The sequence below is a fragment of the Salvelinus fontinalis genome, unplaced genomic scaffold, assembly GCF_029448725.1.
Source record: "Salvelinus fontinalis isolate EN_2023a unplaced genomic scaffold, ASM2944872v1 scaffold_1160, whole genome shotgun sequence".
NCBI lineage: Eukaryota > Metazoa > Chordata > Actinopteri > Salmoniformes > Salmonidae > Salvelinus > Salvelinus fontinalis.
The window spans coordinates 34603-55347 of NW_026601369.1; the positions used below are offsets into that span (position 1 = coordinate 34603).

The 20745-nt window shown below is 42.2% G+C and overlaps 1 protein-coding gene and 1 long non-coding RNA gene across 2 annotated transcripts; one reads left to right on the top strand and one right to left on the bottom strand.

Moving 5' to 3' along the window:
• On the bottom strand, window positions 1-12910 carry pex16 (peroxisomal biogenesis factor 16). The gene is made up of 11 exons (XM_055915860.1): window positions 12699-12910; window positions 11991-12026; window positions 11802-11878; window positions 9226-9359; window positions 8125-8222; window positions 7735-7815; window positions 7470-7616; window positions 7032-7104; window positions 6686-6805; window positions 2150-2214; window positions 1-1969 (listed from the first exon to the last, which is right to left on the bottom strand). The coding sequence occupies exons 1-11, from the start codon at window positions 12823-12825 to the stop codon at window positions 1911-1913; spliced, it is 1017 nt and encodes a 338-aa protein (XP_055771835.1). The 5' UTR covers window positions 12826-12910; the 3' UTR covers window positions 1-1910.
• Window positions 12911-17651: 4741 nt separating this feature from the next.
• On the top strand, window positions 17652-20733 carry LOC129848759 (uncharacterized). Its single transcript, XR_008758544.1, has 4 exons — window positions 17652-17908; window positions 18009-18217; window positions 19671-19768; window positions 20058-20733. It is a non-coding gene; the product is annotated as an uncharacterized LOC129848759 (long non-coding RNA).
• The last annotated feature ends 12 nt before the right edge of the window (window positions 20734-20745 follow it).

Here is a 20745-nt window from a genome sequence, read left to right on the forward strand (position 1 = left end):
TTATTATTCTGTTGATTTATTGAACACATTTATAGGACTCATAAACATTCACACAATTTCAAATAAGTACATTAGACCTTTCCTTTTTCCTCTGGTAAGTCAACTTTTGAAAAGGCACTCAGAGCCACAACATTCCACTTCCCCCAATCATCTTCAACAGCCACAACATTCCACTTCCCCCAATCATCTTCAACAGCCACAACATTCCACTTCCCCCAATCATCTTCAACAGCCACAACATTCCACTTCCCCCAATCATCTTCAACAGCCACAACATTCCACTTCCCCCAATCATCTTCAACAGCCACAACATTCCACTTCCCCCAATCATCTTCAACAGCCACAACATTCCACTTCCCCCAATCATCTTCAACAGCCACAACATTCCACTTCCCCCAATCATCTTCAACAGCCACAACATTCCACTTCCCCCAATCATCTTCAACAGCCACAACATTCCACTTCCCCCAATCATCTTCAACAGCCACAACATTCCACTTCCCCCAATCATCTTCAACAGCCACAACATTCCACTTCCCCCAATCATCAACACTTTTATCACACAGGGAAAACAACCCGGTTTCAATGTATTTCCAGATGGTTGTCTTCAAGTAGTCTGGATAAACTACAAAAATCGATTCTTAATTCTCAACCTCAATTAAGTAACAATTAGACGGGACGGCAGGTAGTCTAGTGGTTAGAGCGTTGGGCCAGTAACCGAAAGGTTGCTGGATTTAATCCCCGAGCTGACAAGGTAAAAATGTTGTTTTGCCCCTGAACAAGGCAGTTAACCCACTGTTCCTAGGCCGTCATTGTAAATAAGAATTTGTTCTTAACTGACTTGCCTAGTTAAATGAGAATACAGCATATATTTAATATACAAATGTTAGATTCCATATCATGGTCACATACATTGTTCATTTGTTTTTCTACCCAATCTGACAAACATAAGGGCCCAATTCTCTCCTTCCAATTAATGTCCCTTCACAGATTTGAAAGGAATTGACTAGTATACGAAATATGGTGGAAACTCCCACTAGCCCATGCCAAATACATATCTAGATGTGGGAAGGCGTGAACAAGTGCACACTTTGGGAGAAATTAGATATTGGGACAGCCCCATAGAGAGAACTTCAACCAGCCTCAAAGTCATTTGATGTAATGCTGTAGGACCAACTGCACAGAACCCATCAGGGCTAGCTGTAGTGGGTTGTTTAACTGGAGACATTTAGGAGGGATTGTTCCCAGTGACAGACAGCAAAACTGACTGACAAGATGGTGATCATCACCAGCGGTGCCAAAGATATCTCATACCACTCGGTCAATAACACCACTGGGTAATGTATAGTTTACAAAATAAGAAAACTAAATCAGCATCAATTCATCATATAATCATTGGTTCAAGATCAGTCTGAAGGAAGATATGACAGATATCACTCAGATTACAAAAATAAAGGAGGGAATGCAAAAGGCAAGGATCCGTAAGATACTCTGGCATGCCCTAGCAACAGAACGGAAGGATCCGTAAGGTACTCTGGCATGCCCTAGCAACAGAACGATCCGTAAGGTACTCTGGCATGCCCTAGCAACAGAACGGAAGGATCCGTAAGGTACTCTGGCATGCCCTAGCAACAGAACGGAAGGATCCGTAAGGTACTCTGGCATGCCCTAGCAACAGAACGGAAGGATCCGTAAGGTACTCTGGCATGCCCTAGCAACATAACTGCATGTTGGATCTTATTTGAGGGTCCCAGTTGAAATAGAGCAGATTAACCAGCGCAGGTTTTCCAGTGAGTCTGTGGGGGACTTGAGTCCCTGTGTGTCTCTGTCTCTGTATTTTACTGAGGGTCTCCCTCTTTAGTGTCGATCCCTATCCAGCTGGCCAGGTGACCTTCAACCACCTCTTGCCCTCAGCCCCAGTTATAGAAGTAGATCTTCTGCCAGACAGGTAGGTAATCCATTAGAGGTCCTGGAAGGACAAGTGGAGGTTAAGGTTAAGCCAATCAGGACAATGAACACATTGATTGGCAGAATTTGGAAGCCACAGTGCATGTCAGCAGACAGTGGACCACCAAAAAGGTAAACAATGGAACAAATGCATCCCATGCCATTTTCAGATGCTTGGTTTCTATAAAAAGTAAACACTTACGAGCAACCAGCCCGACGCCGGGAACGTTGTCTGACAGAAATCGGAGTAGGAACAGGATCTTTGTCCTACGTGAAACAAAATCAAAAGGTTTAAAAAGCAGCACACATGATAGAAAATATGCCACGTTCCAATGGTCATTATGGTAAAGAACTTCTCTAGCCAGAGAATCTGTTGGTTTTGATTTTACTTGAATGTATTTTATTCAGGGGAACCCATTAAGACCAGAGTCTAGTTTACAATGGTGCCCTGAGGACAACAATACAACAAATCCAAAATGATCAATACAAATAAAATAAACTACAAATTACAGAATCAACACTACAGCTTCAAACACCACAAATGCTGTACAATCATTTACATTCAATCCAAACAGTTGCAATTCTCATTACATTTCTTCAACATTAAAGTCCTAAACTGCCCTACAGGCACTAGAGAGTTGAGATGTAGGGAGTTTTGTAGGCTATAAGCCCAGATATTTATAGGCGGGAACATGCACAATGAAAGAACCATCCAATGCATAAATGTGTAAGCCATCAAATATATCTACGAGAATTAGATAACAGCATACATTTAGTTTTCTGTTGTAGTTCTGATTCTACTAACTCAGAATCTGTTGTAGTTCTGATTCTGAATGTGTAGTGGTTCTACTCACTCAGAGAATGTGTAGTGGTTCTACTCACTCAGAGAATGTGTAGTGGTTCTACTCACTCAGAGAATGTGTAGTGGTTCTACTCACTCAGAGAATGTGTAGTGGTTCTACTCACTCAGAGAATGTGTAGTGGTTCTACTCACTCAGAGAATGTGTAGTGGTTCTACTCACTCAGAGAATGTGTAGTGGTTCTACTCACTCAGAGAATGTGTAGTGGTTCTACTCACTCAGAGAATGTGTAGTGGTTCTACTCACTCAGAGAATGTGTAGTGGTTCTACTCACTCAGAGAATGTGTAGTGGTTCTACTCACTCAGAGAATGTGTAGTGGTTCTACTCACTCAGAGAATGTGTAGTGGTTCTACTCACTCAGAGAATGTGTAGTGGTTCTACTCACTCAGAGAATGTGTAGTGGTTCTACTCACTCAGAGAATGTGTAGTGGTTCTACTCACTCAGAGAATGTGTAGTGGTTCTACTCACTCAGAGAATGTGTAGTGGTTCTACTCACTCAGAGAATGTGTAGTGGTTCTACTCACTCAGAGAATGTGTAGTGGTTCTACTCACTCAGAGAATGTGTAGTGGTTCTACTCACTCAGAGAATGTGTAGTGGTTCTACTCACTCAGAGAATGTGTAGTGGTTCTACTCACTCAGAGAATGTGTAGTGGTTCTACTCACTCAGAGAATGTGTAGTGGTTCTACTCACTCAGAGAATGTGTAGTGGTTCTACTCACTCAGAGAATGTGTAGTGGTTCTACTCACTCAGAGAATGTGTAGTGGTTCTACTCACTCAGAGAATGTGTAGTGGTTCTACTCACTCAGAGAATGTGTAGTGGTTCTACTCACTCAGAGAATGTGTAGTGGTTCTACTCACTCAGAGAATGTGTAGTGGTTCTACTCACTCAGAGAATGTGTAGTGGTTCTACTCACTCAGAGAATGTGTAGTGGTTCTACTCACTCAGAGAATGTGTAGTGGTTCTACTCACTCAGAGAATGTGTAGTGGTTCTACTCACTCAGAGAATGTGTAGTGGTTCTACTCACTCAGAGAATGTGTAGTGGTTCTACTCACTCAGAGAATGTGTAGTGGTTCTACTCACTCAGAGAATGTGTAGTGGTTCTACTCACTCAGAGAATGTGTAGTGGTTCTACTCACTCAGAGAATGTGTAGTGGTTCTACTCACTCAGAGAATGTGTAGTGGTTCTACTCACTCAGAGAATGTGTAGTGGTTCTACTCACTCAGAGAATGTGTAGTGGTTCTACTCACTCAGAGAATGTGTAGTGGTTCTACTCACTCAGAGAATGTGTAGTGGTTCTACTCACTCAGAGAATGTGTAGTGGTTCTACTCACTCAGAGAATGTGTAGTGGTTCTACTCACTCAGAGAATGTGTAGTGGTTCCACTCAGAGAATGTGTAGTGGTTCCACTCAGAGAATGTGTAGTGGTTCCACTCAGAGAATGTGTAGTGGTTCCACTCAGAGAATGTGTAGTGGTTCCACTCAGAGAATGTGTAGTGGTTCCACTCAGAGAATGTGTAGTGGTTCCACTCAGAGAATGTGTAGTGGTTCTACTCAGAGAATGTGTAGTGGTTCTACTCAGAGAATGTGTAGTGATTCTACTCAGAGAATGTGTAGTGATTCTACTCAGAGAATGTGTAGTGATTCTACTCAGAGAATGTGTAGTGGTTCTACTCAGAGAATGTGTAGTGGTTCTACTCAGAGAATGTGTAGTGATTCTACTCAGAGAATGTGTAGTGATTCTACTCAGAGAATGTGTAGTGATTCTACTCACTCAGAGAATGTGTAGTGATTCTACTCACTCAGAGAATGTGTAGTGATTCTACTCACTCAGAGAATGTGTAGTGATTCTACTCACTCAGAGAATGTGTAGTGATTCTACTCACTCAGAGAATGTGTAGTGATTCTACTCACTCAGAGAATGTGTAGTGATTCTACTCACTCAGAGAATGTGTAGTGATTCTACTCAGAGAATGTGTAGTGATTCTACTCAGAGAATGTGTAGTGGTTCTACTCAGAGAATGTGTAGTGGTTCTACTCAGAGAATGTGTAGTGGTTCTACTCAGAGAATGTGTAGTGGTTCTACTCAGAGAATGTGTAGTGGTTCTACTCAGAGAATGTGTAGTGGTTCTACTCAGAGAATGTGTAGTGGTTCTACTCAGAGAATGTGTAGTGGTTCTACTCAGAGAATGTGTAGTGGTTCTACTCAGAGAATGTGTAGTGGTTCTACTCAGAGAATGTGTAGTGGTTCTACTCAGAGAATGTGTAGTGGTTCTACTCAGAGAATGTGTAGTGATTCTACTCAGAGAATGTGTAGTGGTTCTACTCAGAGAATGTGTAGTGGTTCTACTCAGAGAATGTGTAGTGGTTCTACTCACTCAGAGAATGTGTAGTGGTTCTACTCACTCAGAGAATGTGTAGTGATTCTACTCACTCAGAGAATGTGTAGTGATTCTACTCACTCAGAGAATGTGTAGTGATTCTACTCACTCAGAGAATGTGTAGTGATTCTACTCACTCAGAGAATGTGTAGTGATTCTACTCACTCAGAGAATGTGTAGTGATTCTACTCACTCAGAGAATGTGTAGTGATTCTACTCACTCAGAGAATGTGTAGTGATTCTACTCACTCAGAGAATGTGTAGTGATTCTACTCACTCAGAGAATGTGTAGTGATTCTACTCACTCAGAGAATGTGTTGTGATTCTACTCACTCAGAGAATGTGTTGTGATTCTACTCACTCAGAGAATGTGTTGTGATTCTACTCACTCAGAGAATGTGTTGTGATTCTACTCACTCAGAGAATGTGTTGTGATTCTACTCACTCAGAGAATGTGTTGTGATTCTACTCACTCAGAGAATGTGTTGTGATTCTACTCACTCAGAGAATGTGTTGTGATTCTACTCACTCAGAGAATGTGTTGTGATTCTACTCACTCAGAGAATGTGTTGTGATTCTACTCACTCAGAGAATGTGTTGTGATTCTACTCACTCAGAGAATGTGTTGTGATTCTACTCACTCAGAGAATGTGTTGTGATTCTACTCACTCAGAGAATGTGTTGTGATTCTACTCACTCAGAGAATGTGTTGTGATTCTACTCACTCAGAGAATGTGTTGTGATTCTACTCACTCAGAGAATGTGTTGTGATTCTACTCACTCAGAGAATGTGTTGTGATTCTACTCACTCAGAGAATGTGTTGTGATTCTACTCACTCAGAGAATGTGTTGTGATTCTACTCACTCAGAGAATGTGTTGTGATTCTACTCACTCAGAGAATGTGTTGTGATTCTACTCACTCAGAGAATGTGTTGTGATTCTACTCACTCAGAGAATGTGTTGTGATTCTACTCACTCAGAGAATGTGTTGTGATTCTACTCACTCAGAGAATGTGTTGTGATTCTACTCACTCAGAGAATGTGTTGTGATTCTACTCACTCAGAGAATGTGTTGTGATTCTACTCACTCAGAGAATGTGTTGTGATTCTACTCACTCAGAGAATGTGTTGTGATTCTACTCACTCAGAGAATGTGTTGTGATTCTACTCACTCAGAGAATGTGTTGTGATTCTACTCACTCAGAGAATGTGTTGTGATTCTACTCACTCAGAGAATGTGTTGTGATTCTACTCACTCAGAGAATGTGTTGTGATTCTACTCACTCAGAGAATGTGTTGTGATTCTACTCACTCAGAGAATGTGTTGTGATTCTACTCACTCAGAGAATGTTTTGTGATTCTACTCACTCAGAGAATGTGTTGTGATTCTACTCACTCAGAGAATGTGTTGTGATTCTACTCACTCAGAGAATGTGTTGTTGTTGTGATTCTACTCACTCAGAGAATGTGTTGTTGTTGTGATTCTACTCACTCAGAGAATGTGTTGTAGAAAGGGGAGCGGAGCAGGTAGTACAGAAGCAGAAAGGCCCTCCTCCTCACCTCCGCCCTCTCCCGCCGGTTCAGAGACTTAGTGTCACTCATCAAACCAAAACTGTGGAGAGAACAGACCAGGGGATACCTCTTTATCCCACTCATGTTTCAGTGCCTCCTTCATGACACAGCTTTTAAATGGCCTGTATAGAAGAGTATGTCTACGGCTATTTTGTTTTAATAGTGGAACACATATCATGCATATATCATGTGCCCAGTCAGTGTGTGCATTTCTTTTGTGATTCCTCTTAGCACATGTCAGTGTAAAGAGAAGAGAGCATGGTTACCTGGTCATTTCCATGGCTCCAGATACGAGCCACGGTTTCCAGGAGCCTCTCCCACACATTCCCAGGCAGAGCACTGCGTTTGGGAGCAGCGTTGAGGAAAGCACACCCTCTGAAGTAACACATTCCAAAGTATAGACTGACTGGAGTTAGAATGAGAAATCCTTGAGGTTTCATTTACCATTGATTAGGTCAAATACTAGTATACTGTATATACAGTGCAGTGATGTATCCCACTAGTAAGGGACGTGCTGTTAATATGAACAGAATGCTTCTAGGCCATATAGAGGTATGATATGGAATCATGCAACCATTTCAGCCAATGTACTTTATAGCTGCCGTACCAGACCAGAATCTATAGAGGCAGTAATCATGTGATGACATTATGCACGTTTAATTATCTAGTGTTTTTGTGGCAGAGTCCCTGAGTAGGAAGGATACAGTGTACCAGCGGGCGTCCGATGTACATGGACTCTGCTATGGTCTCCTGGACCCCCAGGGCAGTGGGACTAGAGGTCAGATCCTCCTCCACAGCACACCTCTTCTCCCTACTGGGGGCTGCCCACAGACGGGCCTGCAGAGAGGGAGCTGAGAGAGAGAGACAGCGAGAGAGACAGAGAGGTAAGGAACAGATAGTACATTCCTGATAAATAGTATTGGCACGGTCCTGAATGCAAACATTGTACTGGAACATGTGTAGTCTTACCATTGCCCAACGGCCTCATCACCCTCCCTGACCGCTGGCCCACGAAGGAGCTGTCATCCTGGTGGTCATCATGGTCCTCATCTGTAAGGAGGGAGAGGTACAGAAATATATTTATGTCCAGGTAGTAGTTCCATGTTGTCTAGATTGTGAACTCTGCAGTATATGGTGCGACCAAGGACATTGGCACATTGGTTATAGCCAATGAGATAGCAGAACAAGAAGCGGACACAGAACTGCCCCAAAGTTGTTTTGAATCAAATGAACAAAGAGAGTCATGTTTAAGTCGTATTGTTTGGATACAGTGGTATCTGCCAGACACCCTGCATTATTAAAAATAAATGTGTTCAACATAAAATATATGCCGACGTGCAAACTCTTGACTTCTGTTACCGTTGCCTCCCTGTGCCTCCCTGTCCAGTGGGGTAATAGGAGGGGAAGTCTGCATGCCAGATTTGTACCAGAAGAGCAGTAGGAAGCGCAAGACGGCTCTGGAGAAATGTTGGACAGAGAGAAAGAACAGAGAGAGGAGTGAGGTGGAAGGAGAGAAATGGAATGTAACACCATGCAACATAACATCCCAGTAACCATGACGTTTTTCAACCATCAGAGACAATCTAAAGAAAAGCACTTTATAATATTAGACCAACAGGCTGACATTGTCCTTACTAATCCATGTATCACTGAATATCTCATTGTCCTTTACTAATCCCTGTATCACTGAATATCTCATTGTCTTTACTAATCCATGTATCACTGAATATCTCATTGTCTTTACTAATCCATGTATCACTGAATATCTCATTGTCTTTACTAATCCATGTATCACTGAATATCTCATTGTCTTTACTAATCCATGTATCACTGAATATCTCATTGTCTTTACTAATCCAAGTATCACTGAATATCTCACTCTTTACTAATCCATGTATCACTGAATATCTCACTCTTTACTAATACATGTATCACTGAATATCTCACTCTTTACTAATCCATGTATCACTGAATAGCTCACTCTTTACTAATCCATGTATCAGTGAATATCTCACTCTTTACGAATCCATGTATCACTGAATATGTCATTGTCTTTACTAATCCATGTATCACTTAATATCTCATTGTCTTTACTAATCCAAGTATCACTGAATATCTCACTCTTTACTAATCCATGTATCACTGAATATCTCACTAATCCATATATCACTGAATATCTCACTCTTTACTAATCCATGTATCACTGCATATCTCATTGTCTTTACTAATCCATGTATCCCTGAATATCTCATTGTCTTTACTAATCCATGTATCCCTGAATATCTCATTGTCTTTACTAATCCATGTATCCCTGAATATCTCATTGTCTTTACTAATCCATGTATCCCTGCATATTTATTTGACTTTGCAAACTATACAGCATGTTGTAGATGGATCAAAAGGGATCAAGTGAAAGCGTTGGTTAGATATCGCTCCACGAGGGGCTCCTTCATTCCTTACTTAGTGATCTGGATGAGCACTATGACCAGCCAGCGACCTCCCTCCCCCCACAGCTTGGTGGCCCCCATCTCCAGGAACACCTCCACGTACTCCACCACTGACAGCCAGGTGAGAAGCCTCTGCTGAGAGAGAGACTGAACAAAATACCGCACACACACACACGGTCAGGGATTGCACAGTCAGTTCCGATAGCACTTCCCTGTTTCAGAGTGTTTTCTTCCATTTTGTGCCCAATGAACACAACCCAGCACATATGTAGACTATCGTGGACCTCACCATGGGTAAAGTTAGACTATTGTGATTGACCTGGTGGAGGTGGACCTCACCATGGGTAGGGTTAGACTATTGTGATTGACCAGGTGGAGGTGGACCTCACCATGGGTTAGACTATTGTGATTGACCTGGTGGAGGTGAACCTCACCATGGGTAAGGTTAGACTATTGTGATTGACCTGGTGGAGGTGGACCTCACCATGGGTAAGGTTAGACTATTGTGATTGACCTGGTGGAGGTGGACCTCGCCATGGGTAAGGTTAGACTATTGTGATTGACCTGGTGGAGGTGGACCTCACCATGGGTAAGGTTAGACTATTGTGATTGACCTGGTGGAGGTGGACCTCACTATGGGTAAGGTTAGACTATTGTGATTGACCTGGTGGAGGTGGACCTCGCCATGGGTAAGGTTAGACTATTGTGATTGACCTGGTGGAGGTGGACCTCACCATGGGTTAGACTATTGTGATTGACCTGGTGGAGGTGGACCTCACCATGGGTAAGGTTAGACTATTGTGATTGACCTGGTGGAGGTGGACCTCACCATGGGTTAGACTATTGTGATTGACCTGGTGGAGGTGGACCTCACCATGGGTAAGGTTAGACTATTGTGATTGACCTGGTGGAGGTGGACCTCACCATGGGTAAGGTTAGACTATTGTGATTGACCTGGTGGAGGTGAACCTCACCATGGGTTAGACTATTGTGATTGACCTGGTGGAGGTGGACCTCACCATGGGTAAGGTTAGACTATTGTGATTGACCTGGTGGAGGTGGACCTCACCATGGGTAGGGTTCGACTATTGTGATTGACCTGGTGGAGGTGGACCTCGCCATGGGTAAGGTTAGACTATTGTGATTGACCTGGTGGAGGTGGACCTCACCATGGGTAAGGTTAGACTATTGTGATTGACCTGGTGGAGGTGGACCTCACTATGGGTAAGGTTAGACTATTGTGATTGACCTGGTGGAGGTGGACCTCGCCATGGGTAAGGTTAGACTATTGTGATTGACCTGGTGGAGGTGGACCTCACCATGGGTTAGACTATTGTGATTGACCTGGTGGAGGTGGACCTCACCATGGGTAAGGTTAGACTATTGTGATTGACCTGGTGGAGGTGGACCTCACCATGGGTAAGGTTAGACTATTGTGATTGACCTGGTGGAGGTGAACCTCACCATGGGTTAGACTATTGTGATTGACCTGGTGGAGGTGGACCTCACCATGGGTAAGGTTAGACTATTGTGATTGACCTGGTGGAGGTGGACCTCACCATGGGTAGGGTTCGACTATTGTGATTGACCTGGTGGAGGTGGACCTCACCATGGGTAGGGTTCGACTATTGTGATTGACCTGGTGGAGGTGGACCTCACCATGGGTAAGGTTAGACTATTGTGATTGACCTGGTGGAGGTGGACCTCACCATGGGTAAGGTTAGACTATTGTGATTGACCTGGTGGAGGTGGACCTCACCATGGGTAAGGTTAGACTATTGTGATTGACCAGGTGGAGGTGGACCTCACCATGGGTAAGGTTAGACTATTGTGATTGACCTGGTGGAGGTGGACCTCACCATGGGTAAGGTTAGACTATTGTGATTGACCTGGTGGAGGTGGACCTCACCATGGGTAGGATTCGACTATTGTGATTGACCTGGTGGAGATGTACCTCACCATGGGTAAGGTTAGACTATTGTGATTGACCTGGTGGAGGAAGACCTCACCATGGGTTAGACTATTGTGATTGACCTGGTGGAGGTGGACCTCACCATGGGTAGGGTTAGACTATTGTGATTTACCAGGTGGAGGTGGACCTCACCATGGGTAGGATTCGACTATTGTGATTGACCTGGTGGAGGTGGACCTCACCATGGGTAAGACTACTGTGATTGACCTGGTGGAGGTGGACCTCACCATGGGTAAGACTACTGTGATTGACCTGGTGGAGGTGGACCTCACCATGGGTTAGACTATTGTGATTGACCTGGTGGAGGTGGACCTCACCATGGGTAGGGTTAGACTATTGTGATTTACCAGGTGGAGGTGGACCTCACCATGGGTAGGATTCGACTATTGTGATTGACCTGGTGGAGGTGGACCTCACCATGGGTAGGGTTAGACTAGTGTGATTGACCAGGTGGAGGTGGACCTCACCATGGGTAAGGTTAGACTATTGTGATTGACCTGGTGGAGGTGGACCTCACCATGGGTAAGGTTAGACTATTGTGATTGACCTGGTGGAGGTGACCCTCACCATGGGTAAGGTTAGACTATTGTGATTGACCTGGTGGAGGTGAACCTCACCATGGGTAGGGTTCGACACAGCCCTTTGCGCAGAATGCCATCATTAAGCAGCACCAGCAGGTTGGAGGCAGAGTACACTGCAAAAACACACACAACAACAAACTGATCCACCAGTTGAAGTTCCTGAATGCTTCTGGTTCATGGTTATACTGCAGTCAATAAAACTTTAACTGTGAGGTGCTAACCTACCCAATTCAGAGATTTCGTGGGAGTCAGTGAAACGCCCTGTGAAAGACACAAAAACACTCGAGGACTGATGGTATGTCAAACTAATGTAATGCTGTTTCAACAGAGAACAAATCAAAGAACTTGGCTAAATATTTCAGATAATAATTACATTTCATAAGGTAGAGTTATGCCTGCCATGGGCCATGCCAGACTCTACACAGGACTACTGACAACACGATGTAACAAATAGTTATATTTAACGATTGCACTCTGAATCATGCACCAGATGCATGGCTGTGACTGTTTTTCATATGCTGAATTAGAGAATAACATTCCTTTGTTTTCATGATCAAACACGAGATTGTAGTGTTGAGAAGAACATCAGGCGATGCATGGTCAATGTTTTGGGAAGAGGCGTAGGCAATTAGCTTGGCAACTTGGATACATTTTAGAGGATGCTGCGTTCAAAACAAATGGGAATTCAGAATCTCCCACTTCGACTACAGTGCGTTCAAAACAAATGTGACCTCGGGGGAAAAAAATCGAGTTCTGACTCAGAAAAACTTTTTTGAACGGTCATCCAACTCGGGAATTCGTGCCTCTTTCTGCAGCTCCGACTTTCAGACCAAAATATCACTGACGTCGTGATTTGACCTCGTATTTTTCCGAGTTCCCAGTTATTCTTGAACGCAGCAAGCCATTCGCTCTGGCTTTCACTTTTAAACTCACCTGAAATGAGGTACGACAGCGTTCTTACGGTGCTCTCCAGTTGTCCAGTCGCTGCAGGGTTCTTCGTAACGTACTCCCGATACCGCTCGTAGAGCCGGGTCAGTTTCTCTGTGTACAGTTTAGACATTGCACTAAACTGCTACATCAAAACATGTACTGAAACGATCACCTACACATTATACTTCCGCAACTGAAGTCTGCTTCCTGTGACGAAAAACACCGGAAGTAACTTTTTTGTATTATGTTACAATAAACGTAGCAGGTTATGAGACTATGGTTAATGTTTGGAAAAGGGTTAGGGCAAATATTTGTATAAGATTGTTATCTGTGGTTAGGGTTGGCGAAAACACTCTCATAACCTGCCACGGTAATCACTTCCGGTCGTAGCTTTATCGAAGGGGCGTGAAAATAGTATGTCCCTTCTTGTGACAGGGCGCCGAAGGCAAAGGTTTTGAGTGTGTTCGAGCAGTAAGCCTAGCGAAGCCGACTGTAGACAAGTCGGCGAGTGGAGTCGGGGAGGTGCATCTCCGACAGCCAACAGTCGGACACTGTAGTGGTTTTCCAACGGCAGCGCTCAGATCATCATGGTAGTGTCAACATAGCTGCTATTGTTTATAAACGTTTTTCTGTATACATGTCAAAATAAACTTTTGTTTACCTCCATATCACACACTACAATGAATTGGTTAGAGAGAAGTCTCAAATATAACTTTATTTTGTATTCCCTGTAGCTTTAGAAAGCAGTAAAGTTGTTTCCTGTTTCATTCAAGTCTTTGGCAACGTTCGCGTGGATCAAACAAAACACAAAATGATTGGTTTGCACATAGTGCCTCCCACAATGTAGGTGGCTGCATGGTGCAGTTGGTGAGAAGCGACTTAATAAATAAAAACAGCATGATCTTTGATCATATGATTTTTGTAAAGTGCATGCAGTCCACATGTAGTTGCAATTTGTTAAAATGTGTATACACATAATGCAACACACCGGCTGTGGTCTCATGGAATTTAAAATTGAATGATACAATGTCTATTTGGAGCCCTAGAAACGTTCCTTCCAGGCAGTGTTGGGAAAAAGTATCCATTTGTCATACTTGAGTAAAAGATACCTTAATAGGAAGTTACTCAAGTAAAGGTGAAAGTCACCCAGTAAAATAGTACTTGAGTAAAAGTATAAAAGTATTTGGTTTTAAATATACTTAAGTATGAAAAGTACATGTAATTGCTAAAATATACTCAAGTATCAAAAGTAGAAGTAAAAGTATAAATAATTTCAAATTCCTTATATTAAGCAAAGCAGACAGCAACATTTTATTGTTTTTAAAATTTACGGATAGCCAGGGGCACACTCCAACACTCAGACATTATTTATAAGAGATGCATTTGTGTTTAGTGAGTTCGCCAGACCAGAGGCAGTAGGGATGACTCTGTGTTCTCTTGATAAGTGTGTGAATTTCACAATTGTCCTGTCCTGCTAAGCATTCAAAATGTAACAAGTACTTTGGGTTGTCAGGGAAACTGTATGGAGTAAAAAGTTAAATATTTTCTTTAGTAATGTAGTGAAGTAAAAGTAATAGTTGTCAAGAATATAAATAGTAAAGTAAAGTACAGATACCCCAAAAAACGACTTAAGTAGTAATTTAAAGTATTTTTACTTAAGTAATTTACACTGCTCCCAGGTGGGCTTCAAGTCCTTAAGAGAGTGTGGAACTAACATGTTGTATAAATGTTAGCCTTATGTCTTAAACTATTTTATTAGCTTTATTATAATTATGTTTTGCTGTATCAACGTATCAACTGATTTAAATGGTTGGTATTTAGTGAGGCCACCAAAAATGCTCTGACTGCATGTGTGGGTATAGATTTGGGTGTACAGACCCGCGAGCCACTGCGCCCCTCATGAAGAGTTCTGATTTTTTTGTGACCCCCATACCTGGTCTAGCTCGTCCCCACACACATCCTGACAGACCAGCAGGCCTTTACGCCCGGCCCAGGACCCCGGTAACAATTCACAGAGTAAATCAATGTTCCCTTTTATAGCACAGCATGTTTTGTTGTGACAGAATACATTTAGAACATCTTTACTGACTGAGGTTGTATATCCTGAGCGGTATTTGTTAGATTGTCAGAGTAACCATGTTTGAGAAGAAGCAATATCGTTAACTTAGCTTACAATACGGACAGTTGCGATTATAGCATGTAAATCTTGGTGGGGCAAAAAGAAGTGGGATGCATATGTAACAGTTTAACTTTAGTCCGTCCCCTAGCCCCGACCCGGGCACGAACCAGGGACCCTCTGCACACATCAACAACTGACACCCACGAAGCATCGTTACCCATCGCTCCACAAAAGCTACGGCTCTTGCAGATCAAGGGGAACCACTACTTCAAGGTCTCAAAGCGAGTGACGTAACCGGTTGAAACGCTATTAGCGTGGACCACCGCTAACTAGCTAGCCATTTCACATCCGTTACACATACCAGCAAAGCCACAACACAACACTAAACAATACATTAATTGCACTATAACGGTGGCAAACGATGCCCACAAACTGTTAGAGCCTACATAAATCTGTCCCAACAGCAGTCCCAACACCTTATCACTGCTACATCTGGCTATCAGCGGAGCCTTGTCTGGCAGCGAAACAGTTCATTCAGCCTCATTTAATGCCTTTAATAAAAACATAGCTGATACGGCTGACAATTGAGATGTACGAACTATGTCATAAGGGAACGACAAGTGGATAAGAGGCAATCCGTAATTTCAATTAAGACATTAATGAGCGCGCTAGGACGGACGTAGTCAATATAACTATTTGTTCAGCACTTTTGAAATGTACAGCAACAGAATTCAGAACATGGGCCATTCTTACAGTATTCTCTCTGTACACCAAGTCAGAATCGTAGGATAAATAAAAGGGGCATATAACCAGACAATGAAAGCTCTTACAATATTCGATGATTACATTTCTCAAAAACAGGTTATAGGCTACATGTGCACCACCAAGTCAGAACAGTAGGCAAAATTAAGAGGTGAAAATAGACCAAATTATTAGGGTGAGGCACTTGGGCTACTAACAGCTTACTACACAACATACACTTAGTATTGCTTCCTTTGCTACAGTATACATATCTCTCTGGCACTTGAACAGGAAGGTGGCGTGGCGGTCCTCCGAGGGCAAATTTTGTCATCAAACTTTGTCAGCAAAGTCTTGTATTCTCTGGATTTATGGGGCTTTCAAGACAACTGGGAACTCAAGAAATTATCAGTGATCTTCAGGTCGTAGCTCTAGAAAGAGACCCGAGTTCCCGATTTACAATTCCGAGTTGGATGAAAGTTCTAAATGTATTTTCCCAGTCGAAACTCGTTTACCCGAGGTCCCAGTTGTCTTGAACTCACTAAAGTCAGATTTTGCACTTCCGTGTTAACAGTTGGTTTGAGCATGGCACAAATCATGCTTCATTGACAGCATGGCCAATGTTGAATGTTTATCATTTTAAACTAGGAAAAGAGACCCCCCTTAATTTTAGACTTAGGACCACACAGCCACTCCACTGAATAGTAGGCTAATGATTGCTTTGCAATGCTTGCAGTTAGCCACTGATTCCTTCCAAACAACTCATTGTTGAATTTGCGATTTCCAACTTGTTGTGTAATGTTTATGTCCAATGGCCGATGAGCACCGATACGTTTTATCTATAATTTCTCTTTATTATTTCTCTTCATATGACAAGGATTAAAAAATATTTGCCAGTAGATTGTCGACTTGATTCATGATGTCATCATTTAGCTAAGATTTTGAAAGTATGATGTTGACATGATCAATCGAATCAAAGCTACTGTAGATATAATGTAATTTGACATCATTTTATCTGTGGCCAATGACCTTGAGGCTTCTTGTATGGGCACTTCTAGTGTAACTCTATGAATTTTCGAGTTCTACCCTTAGACTTGGCGGTGACGTAGTGTCCCCATGAGTGACAGAGCACTGAGCCAATCAAGGTGCAACGCCAGCTATTTTCTGCTGGCTTGCCCCACCACCATAGAAAGCCCTGAGCTAGGCAGAAACACCTGCATTTGGAACTGCCTTACTCAAGAAAACTAAAAAGACTTTGTATGCGGCTTTATTAACTCAATTATAATATATATATTTTTACATTGTTTGCAAACTGATATGTGCCACGTATTAATGCCAAAATAACATAACAATAACAATCTATATTTTTTGCTAAAAATGTGGTGCTCAAAACAGGTGAGGCTCTGCTACACCTGTCCTGAATGACGGGTCACCATTGAATATGAACATAGTAATTCTCAACAATGATGAACTTTAACCAACTCAACACTTGTCACATGTAAGCCTACCCGTACATGACGACCTAATAGAAAACTGAAATCTAGTAGTCACGCCGCTTGTGGTTGTGTAAAGTGGGAGGACTCATGTGGAGTTAGCTGGGTTTCACCAATGAACTTCTGGTTGAATAGTCAGAATAAAAGTCCACTACTGAAACTAGAGGGAAATTAAGAAATTAATACAAATACAGAGCAAGGTCCCCAACTGAAAAAAATGGTTATTTGATTTTTTTATTAAGAATTGAATATATTTGAACAATATGGCAATTAATTCGACTTCAATGAGTTCATCATGAATAGGAAGGACTATTATCTATGGTCTTTATCCTATATCCCGCCCGCTTCTCTCTCTCACACACACACACACACACACACACACACACACACACACACACACACACACACACACACACACACACACACACACACACACACACACACACACACACACACAAACACACACACACAGGGAGTTTGGAGGAATAGCACAGGGTCAGCGCCCCTGGAGCATTTAAGAGGTTTTAAGTGCCTTGCTCAAGGGCACAACAGCATGAGTTCATGAGAGCTTTTATTTTGAAGCCTGAAAACAGGAAGTTCCGTTTTTGTGCTGCCGGCAAACATATTACATAATCTAAAGATCAAAGTACAAGAACATAGGGAAATATTATGCGTGAGAAATCATTCCTAAAGTTAATCCTTACGAATTGCTTTATTGAATGAACGATGGCGTTTGACCGTCACCTTTCTTTTCCGGTGGGGCGCTCATAGTGTGAAATCAACATATATCGGTAGTAACGGCAGGAACACTTTTGACAGATGTATTATGCATTTATAAGAACTTCGTCTTCAGATAAACAAAGGTAAGTGTGTTTAATCTCAATACTTGACAGCCACAGTGTTGGCATTATATTGTCTTATGCCGTTGTTTGTTATTTCATCATTTATTTATCCTTGTTCCAGGTTTTCCAGGAGGCTATTGTATGCAAGAGGGTGTACCGAATTGGGTTTAGGCTTAACGTTACAGTAAAATGTCACGAGTTAAATCAGACTCACCCACCGCGGTTACCGATGTACATACAGGCTCAAAGATGCAGAGAGTAATTTACGTTACTTACCTCATAGCTGTCCTGGATATCACATGCATGTTTTTACAGTTTTCCATCACTCCTGTAAGTATTTGTGTTTTAATGTCTATTCTAGTACCCAGGTTACAAAAGTGGTTGTTTTTGCTGTTATATGATTCGCCTATATTGAGAGATGAGAAAGAAAACAATGCCGTTTATTTCAATACTTTCGATATCAGAATGGCTACAAAAAGTAGGCTACGTGTCCTATGCATTCATTTGCTGTTATTCAAATGTATTGTAGATATTTGCCATTTGCTAATAGGTTTGAACAGTTATAAATGGCCTTGGGATTGTTGACATATGCCTACATCTAAAACAATAGATAGAAAAATGGCCTCACCTAGGCCTTCTTGAGGGCACCATCGTTTTTGATAGAGGATTGTGACTACGCGCTTTGAAAGCAGTATATCTATGACAATCTAGTATGAATTAATTACAGTGGCGATTTTAGTATGTAAATCTTGGTGCGACCAAAACAAATAGTGTGGGATACATGCCAGCAAAAACACAACACAACATTAAACAATATAAGAATTGCACTATAACGTTGACAAACGGTGCCCACAAACTGTTAGGGCCTACCTAAATCTGTCCCAACACCTTACCACTGCTACACCTGGCTTTCTGCGGAGCCTTGTCTGGCAGCGAAACAGTTCATTCAGCCTCATTTAATGCCTTTAAAAAAACATAGCTGATGTCTCCCTGGAAAAACCAGGCTGACTTGCTTTAACAAATGTGGTTTCTACTGACAATTGAGATGTACAAACTATGTCATAAGGGGACGACCAGAGGATAAGAGGCAATCCGTAATTTCGATGAAGACATTAATGAGCGAGCTAGGACTGATTTAGTCAATATAACTATTTGTTCAGCACTTTTGAAATGTACAACGACAGAATTCAGAACATGGGCCGTTTTTAGCATGGCACAAATCATGCTTCATTGACAGCATGGCCAATGTTGAATGTTTATCATTTTAAACTAGGAAAAGAGACCCGTAATCTTAGACTTGGGACCACACAGCCACTCCACTGAATAGCAGGCTTTCATTATTGCTTTGCAATGCTTGCAGTTAGCCACTGATTCATTCCAAACAACTCATTGTTGAATTTGCGGCAAATCACGGCTCAACGCTCCGTATTTTCCGCTGACTTGCCCCACCACCACCACCACAGAAAGCACTGAACTAGGCTGAAACACCTGCATTTTGCAACTGCCTTACTCAAGAAAACTAAAGAGAGACCATGTTTGTATGCAGCTTTATTAACTCAATGACAAACATTTTTAACATTGTTTGCAAACTGATATGTTACACGTATTAATGTCAAAATAACATGCAAAACAGGCAAGGCCCAAAAAATTTAAAGCATTTTTTAAATTATATTTAGCAAAAAATGTGGGGCTCAAAACAGCCCTGAATGACAGGTCACCACTGATTAATTATTATAATATTTTAAAAAGTATATGTATTTAAGTTTGAACTCTCACCATTCAGTATTTGGCGAAGAAGCTGGGATTTGACACCCTATGGATTGGCTATTTGCAAACCATGGTTGGTGTCGTCCAATTGTTGGGAGGCCCGATATTTGGCAGGTGAGCAAAACTCTGTTGAATGAAATACACAATCTGTTACATAACCACAGTCTGTATCTTTAATCTCCAACCCTGGTCAAAGATGCACAATTTGCTGCCGGCAAATTGAGTTTTAAAGTGCTGTCACTTAAATGTAATTGAGTTATGGTTCAATGACTCGGGGCAACGAACCATACAGAGAGGGCTTATCAGACCTGAGTCCAGACACAAGATCGCAGCTGGTGTGTGTTGGTGGCCATATGTTGGCAGATGTCAATATAGATCAGTGTTATTTTTCTGTTGTCGGTAGGTTTGCAGACCTTTTTGGTGCCAGGGCAGCAATGTGTCTATCCTGCACTGCCTCTGTAGTCTACTATGGGTTACTAGCGATAGCTGACAGTCCTCTCATGCTCTTCATCCACAAACTCCCCGCTGTCTTGATGCATGGCTTGCCTGGTAAGTGCTACACTGCCTGTTGTTTATTTAACCTTTATTTTAGCAGGGAGTCCCATTGAGAGCAAGGTCTCTTTTTCAAGGGAGCCCTGCATGACATGATCCACAGCAATTACACAATCACAGTTAGAGACAGATATACTAACTGTTGTTCCCTTCATACTCAAACTCCCAGATAAGTCCCCAGTGTATGTACCGTGCCTAGGACCTACTGTACTAGACAGCCCTCTAACAGATCCTTTAGGACCTCCTGTACTAGGATCTACTGTACTAGACAGCCCTCTAACAGATCCTATAGTATCTACTGTACTAGACAGCCCTCTAACAGATCCTATAGTATCTCCTGTACTAGGATCTACTGTACTAGACAGCCCTCTAACAGATACTATGTGATCTACTGTACTAGGATCTACTGTACTAGACAGCCCTCTAACAGATCCTATATGATCTACTGTACTAGGATCTACTGTACTAGACAGCCCTCTAACAGATCCTATAGGACCTCCTGTACTAGGATCTACTGTACTAGACAGCCCTCTAACAGA